Raw genomic sequence first — 24,586 nt, 5'->3', positions numbered from 1 at the left:
AGCTATTGTTTAAGTTTCTTGCCCGAAACGTCAATTCTCCTGCTCCTCAGATGTTGCCTGACCTGCTGTGCTTTTCCAGCACCATACTCTAGATTCCGATCTCCAGCATCTGCAGACCTCACTTTTTCCCAGCTATTGTTTAAATCCACCACTAGTGGAATTCAGAAGAGTTATTGATTAGAATGCAAGTGGTTCACTTTTGTACAATCACATTATTGAATCAGATTGCAATGCTGATATAAAAGCATAGCACTGTGGATGCTGGAGGTCTACAGTAAAGACTGAACTTGCTGGAGAAACTCAGCATATGTGGAGAGACAAACAGAGTTAATGTTTTGTGTCCAGTGTGACTTTTCTTGGGACCTCATTGTGCATTCTAACAGTTCAATGCAATACCGTGCAGTACTGCAGTAGCTCACTCTCTGAGGTGTTGACTGTCAAAGAGAATAAATCTTCTTGTACGCCTAGGCAAATGTAGATACGTACTGTTGAAAAGAAGCAGGAGAAAATGGCACAGGCTATTGTCATGGTGATAGAGACTAATTCTGTATTCTGATACAAATTCCCAGTTTCATATCAAAAGAGAAGTCAGAAATGACCCCTGAGGTTATCTGGGTGATTTCTGTTTGAGATGACAACTCTCTGTTTAATTTGGAAGGTGTGCTGCCTCTAAAGCTGCAACTAACAGCTGAAAGGACAGAGGCTGCAACAATCAGGTCAGTTGGCTACACAGCACTCCCATGTCTGCAAAGTGCAAACTCAGGAGAAGAGATGAATCATTGGTGCTGTTCTGGGCAGCATTTCAGTGCAGCTGGTGGAGGTTCTAGTCTTTGCCTGGAGTGAGCTCCTGGTGCCATCTTCCTGCACTTAGTGCAGTCGTGAGGCCGGGAATCTTGACATCAGAAATGATTTTGGTTTACTTCCTGTCTCCCTGTGCTTTGGGAAGATGGCTCTGAACAATGCTTTAACTCCTGTGGTCAGTTAGGAGTTTTGCCATTCTTGTTAACCCATTCCCCTCAGCAGCACCCTTCCCTGCCAAGCTTACCATCTGTCAGCGTTTGGAAGCACATTTTGCCGCTGTACTTTCCGAAGCCAGCCACGGTTCTGGCTCGCACCTGCACCACATACACAATGCCAGGCCGCAGGCCATCGATGCGAGCTGTGTTTGTCAGGCTCTTCACCACTGAAGAATTGTACTCATTCTGATCCTGAAAAACAAATGGATTCCATAGCGCTTTTAAACCACAGAATCGTTTTTGAAGTAAATCATTCAGCACATTGTTCCTGTTGCTCTTTGAAAAAGCTTATGCTCCTAAGACCATAAAATGTAGGAACAGAAGTAGCCCATCAAAGTCTGATACATCATTCAATGAGGTCATGGCTGATCTGATAATCTTCAAACTCCACCTTTCTGTCTTTTCTCCAGAACCCTTTATGCTCTTATGATTAAAAATCTGTCTATCTCAATCTCAAAGGTACTTAACAACCCAACCTCCACTGCCCTCTGCAGTAATTAGTATCCTGGATTCACAATACTCTGAGAAAGGGTGGCACGGTGGCTCAGTGGTTAGCACTGCTGCCCTCACAGCACCAGGGATCTGAGATCTAATCCTGCCTCGGGTCTGTGTGGAGTTTGCACATTCTCCCTGTGTCTGTGTAGCTTTCCTCTGGGAGCTCCAGTTTGGTCCCAGAATCCAAAGATGTGCAGCTTAGATGAATTAGCCATGCTAAATTGCTCATTGCATTAGTCGGGGGTAGGGGGGGTGAGTTACTTTTCAGAGGGTTGGTGTGGACTTGTTGGGCTGAAGGGCCTGTTTCCAAAGTACAGGGGATCTAATCTAATGGCCCACAAGGGGAAACAACCTTCCCGTATCTACCCTGTCAGGTCCATGAAGTTAAAAATCACACAACACTAGCTTACAGTCCAACAGGTTTAATTGGAAGCACACTAGCTTTCGGAGCGCTGCTTCTTCGTCAGGTGGTTGTGATGAAGGAGTGGCGCTCCGAAAGCTAGTGCGCTTCCAATTAAACCTGTTGGACTATAACCTGGTGTTGTGTGATTTTTAGCTTTGTATACCCCAGTCCAACACCGGCATCTCCAAATCAGGTCCATGAAGAATGTTGTATGTTTCAATAAGCACACCTCTTATTTTTCTACTTGAACAGGTGTTGGCCAAACTTACCCAATGTCTGCTCATAAGACAACCCCTCCATATCAGGTAAGCCCTTGCCTCATAGACTCGAAACATTTCTCCTTGTCCAGCACTCATCAAATTCCTTTTTGCAAATAATTATTGAATCTGCGTCCGCCCTACTTCAGGCAGTACATTCCACAACAAACTGACTACATTAAAGAAGTTCTCCTGAACTATACCTTGATTAGTTTTCAAATTAGTTGAAAACTGCATTCTGTGATGATTGTGCGTGCTTTGTTCCTGAACTTCTCTCCATCCTACCAAATCAGATAAGACAATATCACCTTTGACACTCATTTAAGGTTTCGCTAGAGCAGTTTTGCACTTCGACCCCTGCAGTTGTAGAGAGGAAGTGTGACATTTGGCATGAATGGTACACACCGATGCCTGAACCTGAGAAACACAGCCAAGCAGCTGAACGGTGGTAAATTTCTAGCTTTGGCCTCGGTTTTGTTGCTGAGCATCACTGCATCTAGATCAGCGGAGTCCCACTCGTTAACACGGAGCTCTGGCTGAAGGCAGGAACTCTGTCTGATGGGATGAAAGAAGCTGGATTAACATCAACCAGCAGGGAGGAGGAACTCAGCCTGGTCATGTGGGAAAGATGGATCAACCATTCTGCTGGGACCAACACAAAGCCCTCTGATGACCCAACCAGTCAATCACTCTGTCCTGCAGACCAGCTTCAACCCCAGGAAATGGTTATTAACAGGAGTGGAGCATGTGCATTTACCATTGCATTCAGGACAGGGACAGGCTCCTACTGATAGTTCACATCTGCAGATACAGCTGAAGCACTTGCTCAAAAGCTAACGCTTGCTTTTAAGTAGTGCCTAAACTCAGGCGATCCCAGAGCACTTGGAGCACTGCAGCCAATTTGCAGACACCAGGTCCCACAGATGGCCTAGAGCTAAGATCAAATGGTGTCAGGTGAGGAATGAATGCTGGCCAAGAGATTGAGATAACAACCCTGATTGCTCTACTTCAAACAGCATTGAAGAATCTTTTCCCATCCACCTTGTCTCAGAATTAGCTCCTTTGGTTTGGTCTGGGAATCATGGGTTCATATCTGACTCCTGGCAGAGTCAAAGTGTTGTACAGCACGGAAACAGGCCCTTCAGCCGATCAGATACACTCACCTAATATAGCCCCATTTGCCAGCACTTGGCCTATATCCCTCTAAGCCCTTCCTACATACCCATCCAGATGCCTTTTAAATGTTGTAATTGTACCAGCCTCCACCACTTCTTCTAACAGCTCATTCCAATCATGCACCCCACCCTGCGTGAAAACATTGTACCCCTAGTTCCTTTTAAATCTTTCTCCTCTCACCCTAAACCTATGCTCTCTAGTTTTGGACTCTCCCACCTCAGGGAAAAGATCTTGTCTATTTATCTTTGCCCCTCACGATTTTATAAACCTCTGTAAGGTCACTCATCAGCCTCTGACACTCCAGGAAAAGTAGTTCCAGCTTATTCAGCCTCTCCCTACACCTCCAACCCTCCAGCCCTGGCAATATCCTTGTAAATCTTATCTTCAGCCTTTCAAGTTTATGTTTTTCTTATAGCAGGAGACCAAAATTGAATGCAGTATTCCAAAAGTGGTCTAACCAATGTCCTGTGCAATCACAGCATGATGTCCCAACTCTTCCACTCAATGCACTGGTCAAAACAGGCAAGTGTACCAAACGCCTTCTTCACGACACTGTCTAGCAACGACTTCACCTTCACAAAAGTATGAACCTTAAGCAAACATTCTCGCTCAATGTTTCAGTGCAGTGTGGAGAGCACGGCACTCTTAATGCTGTGGTTAAACACCAGCTGCCCTCTTGGTGGATGTGGTTGGAAGAAAAGAATTTGACGGCATTGCCCAGCAACAGATGCTGCGGTTCAGCGGCCATGATTTTCTCAACCAACACCTGAACTAGATTAGCGGATAAAATAAGACAAAGAACAGCAGACATTGGAGACCTGGAAGCAACAAAAGCAGAAATTGCTGGGGTACCTCAGCAGCTCTGGCAACATCTGTGGAGTGACGGAAAAGATTGAGTTAATGTTTTGGGTCCAATGACCCATCTTCAGAACAGTTCTGAGGAAGCATCACTGGACTCGAAAAATAACTCTCTCTGTTTTTCTCTCCCTCCTGGATGTTGTCAGAGTTACCCCAGCATTTTCCGCTTTAGATTATCTGGCCCTAATCATATTGTTGTTTGTGGGATCTTGTTGTGCCCAAATTTACTATCGTAGATTTACAAATGCGGCAGGAACAATGTGGTGTCAGGGTTGGGGTGATACAGTGGAGACAGGTTTGGACAAGGCTCTGTTGCCTGGTAGCAGTATAGTGGGCTGCAAGTGAGGACGGCCAGTAGACAATGAAAAGAGTTAGGCGTGAAACAGTTTTGTTCAGCAGCAGAAGACTGTACTGATGTTCAAGATGGGTGGGGAGACAGACAGATGCCCAGTGTGTTGCCTTGCATTCTTACCCCATTGATCAAGGGCTGTACCACTGCCAGCACTGCCTCACCTTCAGTGGACAAGTGTCAATTCCAGGTGGCTTGGTATCCCTCTCACATTCTTGGTCTGTTCATACTGTCCTCAATGCCCCAAGGATGGGACTGGAGATCTGAATCAGAGAAGTTGTATGCTTTGGCCCTCAGTTGTGTGATGGACGAGATGGTGTCTCAGTGGTTAGTACTGCTGCCTCACAGCCCCAGGGTCCCAGGTTTGATTCCAGCCTTGGGCAACTGTCTGTGTCGGACTTGCACATTCTCCCTGTGTCTGTGTGGGTTTCTTCCGAGTGCTCCGGTTTCCTCCCACAGTCCAAAGATGTGCTGGTCTGGTGAAGTGGCCATGCTAAATTGCCCGTAGTGTTAGGTGCATTAGTCAGAGGGAAATGTGTCTGGGTGAGTTACTCTTCAGAGGGTGGACTTGTTGAGCCGAAGGGCCTGTTTCCACACTGTAAGGAATCTAATCTAATCTAATCAGGTATTAGTACATGCCCTGCTTCCTCCAGTCTACAGAATACGCCCATGCTATTAAAAAGCTGTGAAGATGGTTCTTGCTTATACCAATGCACAGCTTGGTTGGTGCATTTTATGCAATGAATAGGCTCCAAACTTAATTCATTTTCAAGTACTTCGGTACACCCTGTGGTTGCCCAAAGCTGAATAGACAGATTTTTAATTGATAAAGGAATGAAGGGCTAAGGAGACGAGGCTGGAGCTGAGGATCATCAGATCAGTCATGATCTCATCGAGACTCAATAAGTCGAATGGCCTACTTCTACTCCTGTGTCTTATGGTGAAAGGAGCTATATAAATATAAGCCTAGGATTGTGATTCAGTTAGTCAGGTCATCTGTCGAATAAACAGGAGATTCTGAATTTAAATCCCAACCCATGCTGGTACAGTCTAGGTACAGTTCCTGAGCTACTTCCTGGTGCAACTCTGTTGGGCCAAATGGCCTGTTTCTGTGCCATTTATCCTACATTTGTTCTTTCTTAATCTACCCATGGTACAGCATGTACCATTTTGTTGAAAGGTGTAACAGCAGTGCAAGTGATGTGGAGGAAATTCTGGGTCAGAATGATTAATTACACATTGGCTTTGGTTTCAGTGCAGATCTACCTAATTAGAAAGTAATTAGCTGCTAATGTGCTGATCAATTTCTCAGGCCTGGTTTTAAACGACTGGAAACAGAGATTGCCAGTGGCTCAATTTGCTCAGGATTCACATCATAGTCATAGAACCAGAGGACACAGCTTAAAAATACGGGGTAGACCATTTAGGACAGAGGTGAGGAGAAACTTCTTCACCCAGAGAGTGGTGGCTGTGTGGAATGCTCTGCCCCAGAGGGCAGTGGAGGCACAGTCTCTGGATTCATTTAAGAAAGAGTTAGATAGAGCTCTCAAGGACAGTGGAATCAAGGGTTATGGAGATAAGGCAGGAACAGGATACTGATTAAGGATGATCAACCATGATCATATTGAATGGTGGTGCAGGCTCGAAGGGCAGAATGGCCTACTCCTGCACCTATTGTCTATTGTCCAGCGTGTCACCCACTCTGAGGACAACAGAATGGCTTGAATTGGAATGGGGGTGAATGAATATTTTCTGCTCATGAATTGGTTTCTCCCCACCATGGACGGCTGATCCCTGCTGTGGAGAGTTTTCCAACAAAGCACATAAGGGAATTTTTCTACGGTGTCTATCTAGTCTTGCGTTCCTCAGCCACACACTCAAACAATATGCAATTGCTGTCATTCACATCAGATGCAGTGTTCACAAACATTGATAACTAACCAGGAGGAGACCATTTTTACAGATGTAGGTTTGTTCGCTGAGCTGGAAGGTTTGTTTTTAGACGTTTTGTCACCATACAAGGAAGCATCATCAGTGAGCCTCCAGATGAAGCTTTATCCGGAGGCTTACCGGTGATGTTAGATAATATGGTGACGAAACATCTGAAAATGAACCTTCCAGCTCAACGAGCAAACCTATACCCAAGACCTCAACCTGATCTACAAATCGTCTCAAAACTCGCTAAGACCATTTTTACATTAATTTGTGATTCTTTCACAGGATGTGGGTATCACTGGCAGGGTTAAAACTGGTGTTTGTCTCAAACTGCCCTTGAACTGAGAAATTTCCTGAGCCATTTCAGAGAATAGTTAAAAATCAAACACATTGCTCTCAGGCTGGAGTCAGATGTAGCCCAGACCAGGTAAGGATGACAGATCTCCTTCCTACAGGACGTCACAGAAACATAGAAAATTGGTGACGGAGTAGGCTCCTTCCAGCTTACACTACCATTCAAAATGATCCTGGCAATTTCAGTATCCCATTCCCATTCTCTCCCCATACCCCTTGATCCCTTTGGCCACAAGGGTCAGGTCCAACTTCCTCTTGAATATAATCTCACGACCTGACCCCAACAGCCTTCTGTGATAGAGAATTCCATAGGTTCACAACTCTCTGAGTGAAGGAACTCTTCCTCATCTCAGTCCTGAATGGCTTAGCCCTTACTGTGATGCCTAGTTCTGGACTTCGCCAACACCAGGAACATTCTTCCCACATCTAGCCTGTCAGTGGTTTACATCAATGAACCAGAGACGTTTTCACTGTTTTCAATTCTAGATTTTTCGACACTGAATTTCAGTTCCACCAACTGCCATGGTACAATTTGAATCCAGAGTGTAATTGTAGCCTCTGGATTAATAGTTCAGTGACTAATCACCATATCCCTTCTTAAGTGACCTTGTCATCTCCTTGTAACAGCTAACTAATTTGTCCTAACTCCATTTCCCCCACCCCCCAACAGCTTCACAATTTTTTTCTCCAACAAGCATTTACACACAACAAAAACAGAAATTTCTGGAAAAGCTCAGCAGGTCTGGCAGAATCTGTGGAGAGAAACCAGAGTGAACGTTTCGAGTAGAGTGACCCTTCCTGAGAGCTTTTGGTTTCTGATTTGCAGCATCTGCAGATCTTTCGATTTTTATCCTTTTGAAATTTACTGTCGAAACTATCCCTCAGCTTCCAGAGAGAGCCCCCAGATCATAATATCTAGTCCAGTCAAAGACACTTGATTCAACAAAAACAGCTAATCAAAAAAGGCATCACTGTGCATTCTGATGAATGGTTAGTTGTTTCTTCCCTCCCTGGCTGGTTTGAATGTCTCAGTTAAAGAAGTGTACGTGACAATTCTTTTGTTAATCTGAACATGCGAAGTGATCCCAGGGCATCAGAACATATCATCTTAGAAAGTGACAGGTCTGCTGTTGATGTCCTACATTGTTGGTTTCTGCTAATAATTTAAGGGATTTGTTTTTGTTCGTACTTATCTAGCACTAAATTAAGTAGAAAACCACTTGGAATGGCTGAATGGGATTGCAGTCCTGGCTACTGCTGCGCAATGTCTCATCTGGCATCAGTGTTTGCAACAGGAATTGTCACACTCTTATTTGTGATATATAAACAATGTAGATGAGAATGTGAGGGGTTCACAAGCAAGTTTGTGGATGACATGAAGATTGGCCAGGTAGTTGGAAGTGAGAAAGAGGATCTTATGTTACAGACAAATTGGTTGGATGGGCAGATCAGTCGCAGGTGGAACTTAACCCTGAAAAGTGTGAGGGGGTTCACTTTGGAAGCAGTAACAAAATAAGGGAGTCCTCAAGGAATGGCAGGACACTAGGAAACTCGGAGGAACAGTGTGATGTGGGGGTGTTTGTCGACAGATCCTGAAAGGTGGCAGGACAAATTAATAGAATAGGTAAGAAGGCATACGGGGCACATATGTAACATAGATTATAAAATCTATGGGAGGTTATATGGGAGCTGTACAGAACGTTGGTTAGGCCACAGCTGGAGTGTTGTATGCAGTTCTGGTCACCACAGTGGGTGGGTTGCAAAGGAGATTCACCAGGATATTACCTGGCGTGGAGCACTTTAGAGGCTGAATAAGCTCAGGTTGTTTTGCCAGGGGTCAATAACAAGAGGGCGTAATTTTAAATTGAAAGATAGGAGGTTTAGAGGGGATTGGAGGAAAACATTTCATACTTAAAGGGTAGTGCTTTTCTGGAATACTCTGCTTGGGAGGGTAGTTGAGGGAGGAAACCTCACAGTCTTTAAAAAGTACTTGTGTGAGCACTTGAAATGTTAAAACATTTATATGGACCTAGTGCTGGAAAGTAGGGTTAGTGTAAGATAGTTCAGTGCAGATTTGATGACTCTATGATTCTTGCTTTGAAGGACTGGATTTAATTATTTTGCATAACAAGACTTTTCTTTCAAACAATTCATCCACCAGCCATTCCCATACTACTCATTCCCACCAATGCTTTTTGCTGGAAGATGCCAAGTAACAGGGTTCCCTACTGCATTCAGAGTCAGCCTCGAATCTCAATGAGACTCACTGTGACAGGATAAGGGCTCTAACCCTCTATCCAAGCTTACTGTCTGCCACCTTCTATGCTGCTAAGCACAGAAACCATCAGTGAGCAACATGCACTGTCAATTGAGAACTGGGATGTGCATTCCAGTGATGTGATCTTTAAGGACAGAGCAGACAGAGAGACACTGATGGTTGTAACTAGACAAAGATGACGAGTGTGTGCTCCAGGCACTTCCCCCTATAGATAGAGCTGTACTCTCCTCATGCAGAAAACACTGGCCCTCCAACAATAGAATCTGGTAACTGCACTTTGGATATGAGTGTGGATCTGCATTTCAGAGTAGCCCATTATAAACCTATCTCCAAGAAGAATGTTCCAACGTGATTAAATCCTCTTGATGATGTGAAGGAGTCGGTGTTGGACTGGGATGAACCAAGTTAAAAATCACACAACACCAAGTTATAGTCCACAGGTTTTTTAGATTAGATTAGATTACTTACAGTGTGGAAACAGGCCCTTCGGCCCAACAAGTCCACACCGACCCACCGAAGCGCAACCCACCCATACCCCCACCCCTACATTTACCCCTTACCTAACACTATGGGCAATTTAGCATAGCCAATTCACCTGACCCGCACATCTTTGGACTGTGGGAGGAAACCGGAGCACCCGGAGGAAACCCACGCAGACATGGGGAGAACGTGCAAACTCCACACAGTCAGTCGACTGAGGCGGCAATTGAACCCGGGTCTCTGGCGCTGTGAGGCAGCAGTGCTAACCACTGTGCCACCATGCCGCCCACAAATTTATTTGGAAGCACTAGCTTCCAGAGCACTGCTTCTTTGTCAGGTAGCTAGTGGGGCAGGATCATAAGGCACAGAATTTATAGCAAAAGATCACAGTGTCATGCAATTAAAACAATATATTGAACAAACCTAGATGGCTGTTAAGTCTTTGTTAGAATGGATTGCAGGTTTCCGTACAAGTATCATTTTAATTGCACAACACTGTGATCTTTTGCGATAAATTCTGTGTGTTATGATCCAGCCCTACAAGTTACCTGATGAAGGAGCAGCGCTCTGAAAGCTAGTACTTCCAAATAATCCTGTTGGACTGTAACCTGGTGTTGTGTGATTTTTAACTAAATCCTTGTGAATTATTTTTAAAAATGCTAATCTTCATTGCTACTTTAAAAGATCTCCATTTATTTCTCAGAAACTTTCGCTCACCTCACAGAGCAGGATTATATTTGAAGGCCTGTTGCAATGGCTAAGATGGGTGTTCCTTGGACTACCGGGGCACTAGTTCCTGGCCTTCAATGAATTTGGTCACGGTGCCTTCTACAAACATCAGAAATCATGACCAATTACGAATCTCATTTGGTCAACATGTTGTGGGATAATTATTGGACCAAAGGGCTTGTTTCCAGCTGTATGACTGTATGGTAGGATTAAGTGAGGACTGCAGATGCTGGAGATCAGAGCTGAAAATGTGTTGCTGGAAAAGAGCAGCAGGTCAGGCAGCATCCAAAGAGCAGGAGAATCGACGTTTCGGGCATGAGCCCTTCTTCAGAAATTAGGAAAGTGTTGAAAATGTGTTGCTGGAAAAGCGCAGCAGGTCAGGCAGCATCCAAGACACAGGATGCTGCCTGACCTGCTGCGCTTTTCCAGCAACACATTTTTAGCTCTGATCTCCAGCATCTGCAGACCTGACTTTCTCCTCCAATGAGGAAAATGTTTCCAGCAGGCTAAGATAAAGGTAGGGAGGAGAACTGACCTCTCCGCCCCCACCCCCACTCCGGCCTATCACCCTCACCTTGACCTCCTTCCACCTATCGCATTTCCAACACCCCTCCCCCAAGTCCCTCCTCCCTACCTTTTATCTTAGCCTGCGAGATACATTTCATTCCTGAAGAAGGGCTCAAGCTCAAAATGTCGATTCTCCTTCTCTTTGGATGCTGCCTGACCTGCTGCGCTTTTCCAGCAACACATTTTCAGCTCTGTATGGTAGGATTGTTGTATGATAAGAGATTAGGGAACCTGAGCCGGCATTCTCCAGAAGAGTAAGAGTTATAGAGTCATAGAGATATACAGCATGGAAACAGACTCTACTGTCCAACTCGACCAGATATCCGAAACTAATTTAGTCCCATTTACCCCTTCCTATTCATATACCCATCCAGATCCCTTTTCAATGTTGTAATTGTACCACCTTTTAACGCTCCCTCTGGCATCTCCTTCCACACACCCACCACCCTCTGTAAAAAAGTTTGCCCCTTAGTTCTCTTGTAAATTTATCTGCTCTCACCTTAAACCTATGCCCTCTAGTTTTAGACTCCCCAACCCAGGGAAAAGACTTCGCCCATTTACCCTATCCATATCTCTCATGATTCTATAAAACTCAGCCTCCGACGCTCCAGGGAAAACAGTCTATTTTGCCTCTCCCACTAGCTCAAACCCTCCAACCCTGCCAACATTCTTGTAAATCTTTTCTGAACCCTTTCAAGTTTCACAATATCCTTCCAATAGGTGGGAGACCAGAATTACACATAATATTCCAATAGTGGCCTAACCAATGTCCTGTACAGCTGCAACATGATCTCCCAATTCTTATACTCAATGCACTGCCCAATAAAGGAAAGCGTACCAAATACCTTCTTCATTGTCTTAGCTGCCTGTGACTCCACTTTCAAGGAACTATGAACCAGCGGTCCAAGGTCTCTTTGTTCAGCAACATTCCTCAGGACCTTATCATTAAGCATTTAAGTTCTGGCCTGATTTTCCTTTCCAAAATGCAGCACCTCACATTTATCTAAAGTAAACTTCATCTGCCATTCCTCGGCCCATTGGTCCACCTGACCAAGATCCCATTGTAATCCGAGGTAACCTTCTTCACTGTCCATTAAATGATCAATATCTTTAGAAGTTGTGGCAGAGTACAGGCATGATTCCCTTGACTTGTGTAGGGAGGTGGGAGTGAAGGACATCAAGAACTGGGGCACAGTCTCAGAAAAAGGGGTAGAATACTTGGATTTGAGATGGGGAGGAATTATTTCACTTGGAAGATAGCAAACCTTTAGAATTCCCCACCCCAGGTGGCTGTGGAAATTTGAACATTGAATGCATTTGGGATAGAGACCAATAGGATTCTGGACACCAATAATACTAACGCATGGGGATAATGCAGGAATTTGGTATTGAGTTAGAAAATCAGCCATGGCCTAGAATGCTGGAGTAGGCTCAAAGGGCTGAATGACCTCATCCAAATCCTGCAGTCTTGCTTTTATGATTGTTCATCATGCCTTCCTCCTTTTATGCTCAATGCATTTATTCATAGTGTCCAGGATCCTCATACCCTTTTTAATATGCTCACCCCTTGTGATTTATGGATCTAGGTACTTGTGAGGTTAGCCCCAGACCCTACCTTTTTATTGTCTCACAGACTTATCCAGTTTGATTGCACGATCCTTCACAAAAGATGAGTGTTCTAAGGTATCCGTATCCACTTTTTCTGTTACCCACAGGACATCCTTGCCCCCCTATGCAATACAAGGGTTTGGAGTACCGTTTCTCAGCTTGCCCTGTCACTTTTAGAAGATAGAACATTACGATGCAGTACAGGCCCTCAATGTTGCACTGACCTATGTAATCAGTCTGAAACCCATCTGACCTACACTATTCCATTTTCATTCATTCTGTTTATCCAATGACCATTTAAATGCCCTTAAATTTGGCGAGTCTGCTGCTGATTCAGGAAGGGTGTTCCACGTCCCTACCACTCTCTGAGTAAAGAAACTACCTCTGATATCTGTCCTATATCTATCTCCCCTCAATTTAAAGCTATGTCCCCTCGTGCTCACTGTCACCATACTTGGAAAAAGGCTCTCCCTGTCCACCCTATCTAACCCTCTGATTATCTTATATGTCTCTATGAAGTGACCTCTCAACCTTCTTCTCTCTAACAAAAACAGCCTCAAGTCCCTCAGCCTTTCCTCGTAAGACCTTCCCTCCAAACCAGGCAACATCGTAGTAAATCTCCTCTGAGCCCTTTCCAAAGCTTCCACATCCTTCCTATAATGAGGTGACCAGAACTGTACGCAATATACCAAGTGTGGCCGCACCAGAGTTTGTACAGCTGCCATATGACTTCATGGCTCTGAAACCCAATCCCTCTACCAATAAAAGCTAACATACTGTATGCTTTCTTAACAATGCTATCAACCTTGGTGGCAAGGTAAGGGATCTATGTACATGGACACCAAGAGCTCTCTGCACTACACTACACTAAATTCTATACTATCAAGAATCTTACCATTAACACGGTACTCTTAATTCCTGTTGCTCCTTCCAAAGTGCATCACTTCACACTTTTCTGTATTAAACTCGATTTGTCACCTCTCAGCCCAGCTCCGCTTATCTATGTCCCTTTGTAACCTGCAACATCCTTCTGAACTATCCACAACTCCACTGACCTTAGTGTCATCTGCAAATTTACTAATCCGTCCTTGTAAGCCTTCATCTAGGTCATTTATAATAATGACAAACAGGAGTGGACCCAAAACAGATCCCTGTGGTACACCACTAGTAACTGAACCCCAGGATGAACATTTCCCATCAACCACCACCCTCTGTCTTCTTTCAGCTAGCCAATTTCTGATCCAAACCACTAAATCACCCTCAATCCCATGCCTCCATATTTTGTGCAATTGTCTACTGTGGGGAACCTTATCAAGCATCTTTCTGAAATCCATATATACCACATCAACTGCTTTATGCACATTCACCAGTTTGGTCACTTTTTCAAAGAACTCAGTAAGGTTTGTGAGGCATGATCTACCCTTCACAAAACCACGTTGACTCTCCCTAATCAACTTAGTCCTTTCTAGATGATTATAAACCCTACCTCTTATAAGCTTTTTCAACTTTACCCACAACCGAAGTAAGACTCACTGGTCTATAATTACCAGGGTTGTCTATCCTCCAGTCTTCTGACAGTATTCCTGTACACAATGATGACACAAAGATCAAAGCCAAAGGCTTGGCAATCTCCTCTCTGGATTCTCAGAGAATCCTAGGATAAATCCCAACCGATCCAGGGGACCTATCTATTTTCACACTTGCCAGAATTGTTAACACCTCCTCTTTATGAACCTCAATCCCGTCTAGTCTAGTAGCCTGTATCTCAGCATTCTCCTCAACAACGTTGTCTTTTTTCAATGTGAATACTGACAAACAATATTCATTCAGCACTTCTCTTATCTCCTCGGACTCCACGCACAACTTCTCACTACTTTCCTTGTTTGGCCCTAATTGTACTTCGGGCTTTGACTCCTGAAGAAGGGCTCATGCCCGAAACATCGATTCTCCTGCTCCTTGGATGCTGCCTGACCTGCTGCGCTTTTCCAGCAACACATTTTCAGCCCTAATCATACTTAGCCATTCTCTTATTCATGATATACCTATAGAAAGCTTTAGGGTTTTCCTTGACCCTACCTGCCAAAGACTTCTCATGTCCCCTCCTGGCACTACCCAGCTCTCTCTTTAGGTCTTTCCTGGCTAACTTGCAACTCTCAAGCGTCCTAATTGAATCTTTTAATAACTTGTGAACTTGAAAGTTTTAATAACTTGTGAACATTTACGTCCAGGTGTCTCTGATCCTTCAAAACTGAATCCATTATTTTATATTGTCTCTACATGTTCTTCTTACCAAAATATATCTCTTTACATTTCCCTGCATTAAATTTCACTTGCCACCTGTTCACCCATTCCATTAGCCTGTCTATCTTTTATTGAAGTCTATCACTGTCCTCCTCACAACTCACAACACTTCTAGGTTTGTGTCACCCGCAAATTTTGAAATTTTGCTCCACACACTCACATCTAGATCACTGATATACCGCAGAAGAGCAGAGATATTGAGGTCGACCTCAGGAATATAGAAGGTTATCAAGTTTGCAGATGACACCAAAATTGGTGGTATGGTGGCCAGTGAAGAAGATTATCTGATAGATCTTCACAAAGTGGTTTAACAAGCTGAGGAGTGGCAGATGGAGTTTAATTTGGAGAATTGTGAGGTATTGCATTATGGTACAACAAATAAGGACAGGACTTATGTAATTAAACATAGGGCTTTGGGTAGTGTTGTAGAACAGAGAGATTTAGGAGTTTAGGTATATAATTTTTTGAAATTTGCATCACATGTAGACAGGGTGGTTAAGAAGTTGTTTAGCATGTTTGCTTTCATTTCACAGACCTTTGAGTTTAGGAGTTGAGCAGTCATGTTGACATTGTGGAGGACATTATTGAGGCCTCTTCTGGAGGGCAGTTCTGGTCGCCCTGTTACAGGAAGAATATTCTAGATGGAGGTTTGCTTGCTGAGCTGGAAGGTTCGTTTTCATAAGTTTCGTCACCATACTACGTAACATCATCAGTGAGTCCCCGGATAAAGCACTGGTGGCATGGCCGACTTTCTATTAATGTGTTTAGGTTTCCTTGGGTTAGTAATGTCATTTCCTGCAGTGATGTCACTTCCTGTGAAACCATAGGAAATGTGTTCAGCATGGACTTGTTGGACCAAAGAGTCTGTTTCCATGCTGTATGACTGGAGGACTCTATGCCTGCAAACCAATCAACAGCAGTTTACCAGGAGCTGATACATAAAATGAATGTAGTGCAGTAACAATGGGCTGGAAAGTTTGTTCTGTGCTGTAATATTCTGTGACTCCAAGCCAGTTTGTGAACAGAAGAAAAGACAGAGTTTCAAATAAATACTTTGTTATTGCTATTGAAAGACAACTACCCTTGAGAAGCCCAGAATGAAAATGCAATAGAAAATTACCAGTCTATTGATAGTGGCTGCAATTCCTTAATAACCTCCATTTTAAGTCATTATGTTCACTCTGCAGGGAGTACAATTACTTTCCCTGCCTGTGAGACATCAAAAGAAACAGCCAGGGGTACTTTTGATGGTAAAACTTAAAGGAAAGCAATGCATTCAAGTGGAAGAGAATACACATTCTGGATATCATCAAATTTATATTTCTGTTAAAGAGACTCTTACTCAATACCAATTTGAATTCCAGCCTCAACAAGTCAATATTTCACTTATAATGTAAGTTCAGAACAATGTAGTTTCCAATGGGTGACTTTACAGCCACATCACTGATACATGGAACAAGAAGGATGCCTGGAACTAGATTTATTTTATTTGAAGTGCACTGTTGCCATGCATAGTAAAAAGGCAGAGAATACACCCTTAATTCTCCAATCTAGTTCACCAGATGCTGAAGCTGAGTGTTTAAATGTAGAGATGAGAGTTGTGATGAGACTCACCAGATCTATATTTCTGAATTGTCCATTTTAGAACTCACAATGCTGGAACTCCCTACCTAACAACTCTGTGAGTGTCCTACACTTGAAGGATATACCCAAACAGCAGAGGCTTAAGACAGCAGCTCATTGCGACCTTTCCCAAGTCAATTCGGGGAGGGGAATAAATTCTGAATGAGCCAGTGACACCCACATCCGATGAGCAAGCTAAAAAGAATATTTCCATTGAGAAGGCAGATTTGCTGGAATTGTTTACCACACAAATCGATAAAAGCACTGAATTTCAGTTGCTGATATCACTGATAGGAGAAAACTTTAGTTGAGGTGATGTTTGAAATCGTTCAAAGATGTCTGGGCAGAATATTATTGAGGATTGAGTTATGTAGGTCATGGCAAAACGTGTCGCAAAATCAGGTGGCAAGTGTGGCAAAGTTCATTCTGACACCAAGGCCATTTCGCTCCATTTGTTACACTTTTCACAAACAGGGTGAGATCATAGAATTTTACAGTGCAGAAGGAGGCCATTCAACCCATCTTGTCTGTACCAGCTCCTGAAAGAGCTACCCAGCTAGCCTCATTCTCCAGGCCTGTTTCTATAACCCTCTAACTTTATTACTTTCATGTATATCCCCAGCTCTCTTTAGAAACCTCCGATGGAATCCACCTTCACCTCCACCCAGGCAGCAGTAAGGATGTTTCTCCTCATCTCACTCCTCGCTCTCTTGCTGGCAATCTTGAAGTTGAGGCTGCTAGTTACTGACATATCAACTGGTGGAAACAGAATATCTTTCTTTACCCTGAAACTGTTCATTTTGATCACCTCAATAAGGTCACCTCTTAATCTTTGTTACACCAAGTCCAATTCTCTAATCTTTCCTTGTAGCTAAAGTCTTCTAGGAGAAAGTGAGGACTGCAGATGCTGGAGATCAGAGCTGAAAAATGTGTTGCTGGAAAAGTGCAGCAGGTCAGGCAGCATCCAAAGAGCAGGAGAATCGACGTTTCAGGCATGAGCCCTTCTTCAGGAATCCGAAACGTCGATTCTCCTGCTCTTTAGATGCTGCCTGACCTGCTGTGTTTTTCCAGCAACACATTTTTCAGCTTGTATCTAAAGTCCTTCATTTCTAATGTTCTAGTAAATCTTCTCTCGGCAGCAGCAGCAAGCGATTACTGCTTGTTAAATGCCTTAATGCCTCAACTCGCCATTCTGATGTCCAACTTCACATCTTGACAAACTCAGCAAACAAGCTGAATGTCAGGAAAGTTGACAAGGAACCCAGAGTGGGCCCTGGCAGATTCAATACACTGTTTGCTCTGAACGGCCTCTGTGTTGTAAACTGAGCACTGACATCTCAGGGCATGCTTTATCAGCACCAGCCATGGGACCCCCATATCCGCAGATACTGGCAACTGGCACATTCTAACCTCAAAGAACCCTCATTAGCCACCTCTGATCCACTGACAGCATCTTTCTGCTCTTCAATGTTGCACCTCTGGCTATAATACTGCAGCAAGGGATCTGTGTGCTCAGGAACACACTCTCCAGTTCACAGACCGGGCCAGGCTTTAATTCCAAGCTCTTCACTTACTGTCAAGGAGTTCTGTCACTCTGAGCCGACCTGGATGCTCATAGCAACCTTGCCTTGCATTGCCTTGGAGCACTTTACCCACCTCATTCAGAGATACTATGCTCATATTATGGCCTAGTCATTTAGCACAGGCACAACATCAATAACCTCTACATAACTGTCAATAAGCCCTTGATCAGAGTGTCCTGAAACAGTAAGTTCAGAACAGTGTCTGATATGGTCAAAGCCCAGCTGGAGGTGGTCAGAGTCAGAATCCTTTCCATATAACAGGGTTAGGAGCTGAATGTTGGACAGCTCACCACCCACTCTGACTCCTTCGGCCCTATTATGAATTGTTTTGCACGTGACCTGGAATAGAGGCAGGTATTTAGGTAGATTAGGTCAAAGTGGGTGGCACAGCTTCATTATTGATGCAGGCACCGAGGTGTTCCGAGTCAATGAGTGGCCAGTGCAGAGGGAGTGCAGAGTTAGTGATGTTGGGGGTTAGTGTGGGTGACAGTGAGTGAGGGAAAATGGTACCAGTAGTACTGAGAGTGGGAGAGCATAGCCTTGGTGGGAGATGGGAACAGCAGTAGAATTATGAGCTATTTATGCTGGTAGGGTGGAGAAGGGCACAGACTTGCTTCTTACAGTGCTGGGCATTCTTCCAGATGGCTGAGAATGTATTGACCCAGGTAGCAATCTCAGAGCAGACTGGCATGGTCTGACCTTGCAGCCTCCACTGGAGAGGAGAGAGAGCCATGTTGGCACCATCCTGTCCAGCAGGATCTCCAGATCCCTGCCTCTAACGTGGGTAGCTGCTTTCTGCTGTCAGGGCAAATGTTAGGTACTGAGTAAGGCAGCTTGGGACTGACGAAGCTAATCCATCATGTGCACAATGGGCTTTTAAAGATGGCGATGGCATAAGGGTACCGGCAAATTGCCAGCTATCCGTAGTCGCCAAATTGTTCAAAGAATGGCATTTGGGCAAGCTGGGATGGAAACTGGATGTGAGAGTCTCCATGGTAGGTAATTAATGAGACAGCTTTAGGAAGGTGCCTCACAGTGTCAGGGACCTGAGTTTGATTCCAACCTCTGGCAACTGTGTGTGGAGTTTGCACCTTCTCCCCGTGTCTGTGTGGGTTTCTTTTGGGTGCTCTAGTTTCCTCCCAAAGTCCAAAGATGTGCAAGTTGGGTGGATTGGCCATGCTAAATTGCCCATAGCTTTCAAGGTTGTGTAGGTTATCTGTATTAGCCACGGGAAATGCAGGGTTACAAGGATAATCTAGGGGAACAGATCTGGCTAGGACACTCTTCAGAGGGTCAGTGTGGACTTTCTGAATCCTTCCAAGTTTCACAACCTCCTTCCAATAGGAAGAAGACCAGAACTGCACATGATATTCTCATAGTAGCCTAGCCACTGTCCTGTACAGCCACAACATAATCTCCCAACTCCTATACTCAAAGCTCTGATGAATAAAGGTGAGCATACCAAATGCCTTCTTCACTATCCTATCTACCTGAGATTCCACTTTCAAAGGAAATACGAAACTACACTCCAAGGTATCTTTGTTCAGCAAAACTCCCCTGGACCCTACAGTTAAGTATATAAGTCCTGCCTTGATTACCCTTTCCAATATGCAGCATGTCACATAAATTCAACTCCAACTGCCACTTCTTAGCCCATCAACCCACCTGATCAAGATCCCGTTGTACTCTGAGGTAACCTTCTTTGCTGTCCACTACACCTCCAACTTTGATGTTATCTGCAAACTTAGTAACTATACCTCCTACGTTCGCATCCAAATCATTGATAGAAATGACAAAAAGCAGTAGACCCAGCACGAATTCTTGTGGCACACCACTGGTCACAGGCCTCAGTCTGAAAAACAACCTCCCACCACCACCCTCTGTCTTCTACCTTGTTCTGCATCCAAATGACTAATTGTCCCCTTATTTCATGAGATCTAACCTTGCTAACCAGTCTACCCAAAGGAACCTTGTCGAATGCCTTACTGAAGTCCATATAGATCATGTCCACCACTCTGCCCTCATCAATCACCTTTGTTACTTCTTCAAAATACTCAATCAGGTTAGTGACACATGATTTCCCACGCACAAAGCCATGTTGACTATCTCTAATCCGTAAATGCCTTTTCAAATACATGTAAATCTTGTCTCACAGGATTTCCTCCAACAACAATGGTCTATACTTCCTTAGCTTGTCCTTACCACATTTCTTAAACTGTGGCACCACATTAGCCAACTTCCAGTCTTCTGATGCCTCACCTGTGACCATCCATGATACAAATACCTCAACAAGGGGCCCAGCAATCACTTTCTTAGCTTCCCAATGAGTTCTAACGTACATCTGATCAGTCCTTGGGATTTATCCATTTTTATGTGTTTTAAGAGATCCAGCACGTCCTACTCTGTAATATGGACATTTTGCAAAATGTCACCATTTATTTCCCTACACTCTGTATCTTTCATGTCCTTCTCCACAGTAAACACTGATGCCAAATACTCGAATAGTATCTCACTCATCTCCTGCAGTTCTACACATGGGCTGCCTTGCTGATCTTTGAGGGGCCCTATTCTCTCCCTAAATACCCTTATATCCTTAATGTATTTATAAAATTCCTTTGAATTCTCCATAACCTTATTCTCCAAAGATATCTGATGTTCCCTTTCTGCCCTCCTTACTTCCCTCTTGAGTATACTCCTACTGTCTTTATACTCTTCTAAAGATTCACTTGATCTGACATATGCTTCCTTCTTTTACTTGCCCAAAAGCTCAATTTCTCTACTCATCCACCATTCCCTACAACTACCAGCCTTGCCTTTCAACCTGAGAGGATCACACTGTCTCTGGACTCTCGTCTCATTTTTGAAGGCTTCCCATTAACTGTGGCTACAAGACTACATCAAAGACTGGTCAATCTGTGCGTAATTATATCTTGTCTCTCCAAAGCCTCTCCTCCAACTACAAGGCACAAGTCAAGAATGTGATGAAATACTTTCCACTCACCTGGTTGAGTGCAGCTCCAACATTCAAGAAGCCTGACACCATTAAAGACAAAAGAGCCCACCATATTCACCACCTTCACTATTCATTCCCTCCACCAACAATTCTCAGAGGTAGTAGTGAGTGCTAGCTACAAGATACACTACAGAAATTCACCTAGGCTTCTTCAACAGCACTTTCCAAACCCATGTGCTCTACCATCTAGAAAGGACGAGGACATGGAACAGCACCATGTTGAAGATCTCCTCCAAGCCACACACCATCCTGACTTGGAAATATATTGCAGTCCCTTCAGTGTCGCTGGGCCAACATCCTGCAACTTCCTTCCTAAGTGCATTGTGGGTTAGCCTACACCACATGCACTGTAGTGTTCAGGATGGCCGCTCACCATCATCTTCTTGAGAGGCTATTAGGGAAGGACAGTAAACACTGGTTAAGGCACAGATGTCTACATTACGGAATATTTTTCCATCTTTTTCTTCCTCTGCTCATGTGACAGGAGGATATAAAATATCATGAAGAATTTTAAAAAAAGATAAATCTACTTGGCATTCTGAATTCACAACCAATTAACAGGTCTGATCCAATAACTCGTAGTTGACTTGATTTCATAAACAGCTCGTGACCGAATCCAATTACCGGCAGTTGGCTTCTTTCTATAACCAGTTGGTATTTGTTCCTATAACTGAATGATAGCTATGGGCACATGGCTGGGGATTATTCACAGGCAATGCAAATTAGAAAAGAAATACTGTGTTCCGAAAACAGTTTCCATTTGAATAGTTATCAAATTTATTCAAAGAGGTTAAAAGTATTCAGTGCTATGCTCTGAATGGTGCAGATTAGCATACCTCTGCCCCCTAGACACCAAGTCATCCTGGACTGATTGGTTTCAAGACTCCTCTCATCTCTGTCAACTGTGAAATGACTTTAGGGCACTCACAACCCAGTTTCAATGATTAGAATGTGACACAAAGTATGAGTTTTTTTCTCCGGGCAGCCACAAGAAGGGCTGCTGTTGAAAAAGGAGAAAAAAGCACTTGATGTACTGATTATTCTGCTTGAAATGAAGGCACATTGGCAAAGAATTGGCTTCAGTCTGTGTCAAACCCATTCTACACATCCCCATAAGAGAGAGGGATGTTCATAGTGGGTACAAAACAAGAGGAAGCTATTGTCCACATTCATGAGGCCCTTTATCAAACAGCAAATGAAATTTCATATATCCATCAACCTCATCATCCTCATCAACCTTCTTCTCTATTCCTTCATCAAATAACTCAACCAGCTTCATCAGACATGAGGAACAATAAATCCATGTTGACTGTCACCTAAAGCAATGCTTTCCAAATGACAATCTTGGTGATTTTCTCACTGCACTGTGCTTGTTCAAACATTCTTGTTCTATTGGCCTTATTATTTTATCATTGCTTTTATCCTGCCAAAGATAGAACAAATAACATATTCATGAAACCATTCAATGTGAGAGATCTTTGTTACAGTAACCCAAAATTAATCATACTGCCCCCTCTTGCCCCATGGGTCTGCTTTAAAAAAAAATCATTCTTGGGACATTTGCCAGCCTTGTCCTTCTGTATGATTGTAGTCACAGATTTGAGAGATAGGGCCAGAGACGTTTTACTGATATATGTTGAATTGTATCCCTAACCATAGTATGCTGGGTGAGGGAGTGAATGCTTAACGTGTTCAAGGTGGTTCAAATCACTCGTGCTGCTTTCTCCAAGATAATACCAACTTTATCCATTGTTGCTGCAGCTACACCAAATCAAGCAAATGTACAGTGTTCTAGCACTGTTCCAGTCTGTACCTTATTGGTGGTGGATAGACTGTGGAGGGCAGTCACTCTTTACAAAATCTCTCTTAAATCTTCCACTGCTTCTATAATGTTTATGCAGATTTCCCAGAAAGACACAGTGGTCTTTGTCTTATTATCTGGTAAAGTATTCTATACTCCACCAGCCTTTTGTGTAAACAATTTCCCGCAGTCTCTTCGCGCACTCTAACAGCCATTTTTACATATTGCTGTCATCACTGGCTTCCTCTTTTTAAAAAAAGCCTTTCCCAAGACACTAATCCTAAAGTCTTCACAATTTTAAGACCCTTTAGTAAATCTCCTCTTCAGCTTTCGAACTCCAATGCAAATACTTTCCTCATACAACGGAGTTTCCCATTGTAAATATCACCCTAGTCTGTAAGCTTGCTCTGACTTTAATGTCCTCTCAATAAAGAAGTATGCAACGTTGCAGACAGAATTTGAACTGTGAGCTGACAAATGTTTTTAGTTGGTTTGACAATGTTTCTTTATTCTTGCATGCCCTTCTGCAAATATGATTCTATTGATTGCATCAAAATTATTTTAATAGGCGTTAACAATTTTTCAACTTGATAAATCAATTAACTCAAAAGGCACAAAGAATGGTGCTCTTTACAATATAATACGCAGCTTCTATAAAAGTGTTTGTACCTTCTCATAATAACGCAGCTCATAGTCAAGGATGATCCCATTTGGTTGATCGGGTTGTGGCCAGGACAACGTGATTGTGGTCATTGTCGAGCTCACCTGGTGCATAATGGGAACTGTAGAGGGTGCTGAAACAAAAAACAGAAGTGGAAAGGATCAAAACAAAGCCGGTGTTCTCTTTCAAAGCCAAACAACTTCTCGAACAACATCATTCTCATTGTCACTTTCCAAAGCCATTGTGACAAACTAATCGACATTTTGCAATGAAATCTTTTGAAGATGTAAGGCTAAACTCATCTCCCGCTGAAAATGTGATTCATTACTGGAAAGATTTTGGTTTCAAATCTGCAGAATTGTCAGGAGTTACCCTGACAGAGTCAGTAAAGATCAAAAACTAATGCACATTGGCCAGCTGGAGTTCTGAAGTGTTGAGAGAAGGAGGAAGGGAGTCATTTCTTTTCACCTGCATTTGGTTCATAAAGCAGTGACTGTTTGATGTGGTCCAATTTGTTCCTCTGCAAAACACTGCCGTTTCCTCACAAAGGGTTCACTTTAGACCACAACCATTATTTTTCAAATAATGTTATTTCCAAATACACCTCTGTTCACTTAAGTTGAATCGGTCAACTCACTAAAAAATGTCTTCCTAGATTGAAAACACAGTTTTCTGAAAGTGAAGTCAGAGTAGACAGGGCAGTGAAGAAGGCTTTTGGCACAGTGGCCTACATTAGTCAGGATATGAGTACAGAAGTTGGGAAGTTATGTTGCAATTATACAGGATGTTGGTGAGGCTGCACTTGGAATATTATGTTCAGTTTTGGTCACCTAGTAGTAAAAAGGATGTTATTAAACTGGAAAGAGTAGAGAAGAAATTTACAAGAATGTTGCCTGGACTCAAGCGTCTGAGCTATAGGGAGAGGTTGGACAGGCTAGGACCTTTTTCTTTAGAGCTTACAAGACGGATGTGTGCAAGATAATGTGAAGCAAGAATGCGGTACTGGAAGCGCATAGCAGGTCTGGCAGCATCTGAGGAGCAGGAGAATTAGCCATTCCTGATGAAGGGCTTTTGCCTGAAATGTCGATTCTCCTGCTCC

The 24,586-nt window shown here is 43.5% G+C and overlaps 1 protein-coding gene across 3 annotated transcripts in view; it reads right to left on the bottom strand.

The window, feature by feature from the left end:
* LOC132821984 (ephrin type-B receptor 1-like) overlaps positions 1 to 24,586 on the bottom strand; it is a 494,253-nt gene that overhangs the window by 98,092 nt on the left and 371,575 nt on the right. For all 3 annotated transcript variants that reach the window (XR_009645375.1, XR_009645376.1, XM_060835030.1), the window contains exons 6-7: positions 23,496 to 23,620; positions 1,046 to 1,208 (exon numbers count right to left, since the gene is read on the bottom strand). Coding sequence is in view for 1 of the 3 variants with exons in the window: in XM_060835030.1 (XP_060691013.1) it covers positions 1,046 to 1,208; positions 23,496 to 23,620 (288 nt within the window). In the remaining 2 variants the exon portion in view is untranslated. The remainder of the gene's footprint in view (positions 1 to 1,045; positions 1,209 to 23,495; positions 23,621 to 24,586) is intronic.

The sequence above is a fragment of the Hemiscyllium ocellatum genome, chromosome 13, assembly GCF_020745735.1.
Source record: "Hemiscyllium ocellatum isolate sHemOce1 chromosome 13, sHemOce1.pat.X.cur, whole genome shotgun sequence".
In the NCBI taxonomy this organism is placed as follows: Eukaryota; Metazoa; Chordata; class Chondrichthyes; order Orectolobiformes; family Hemiscylliidae; genus Hemiscyllium; species Hemiscyllium ocellatum.
Note: the sequence above shows the minus strand (reverse complement) of the source record. Positions and strands in the feature narration are given on the sequence as shown.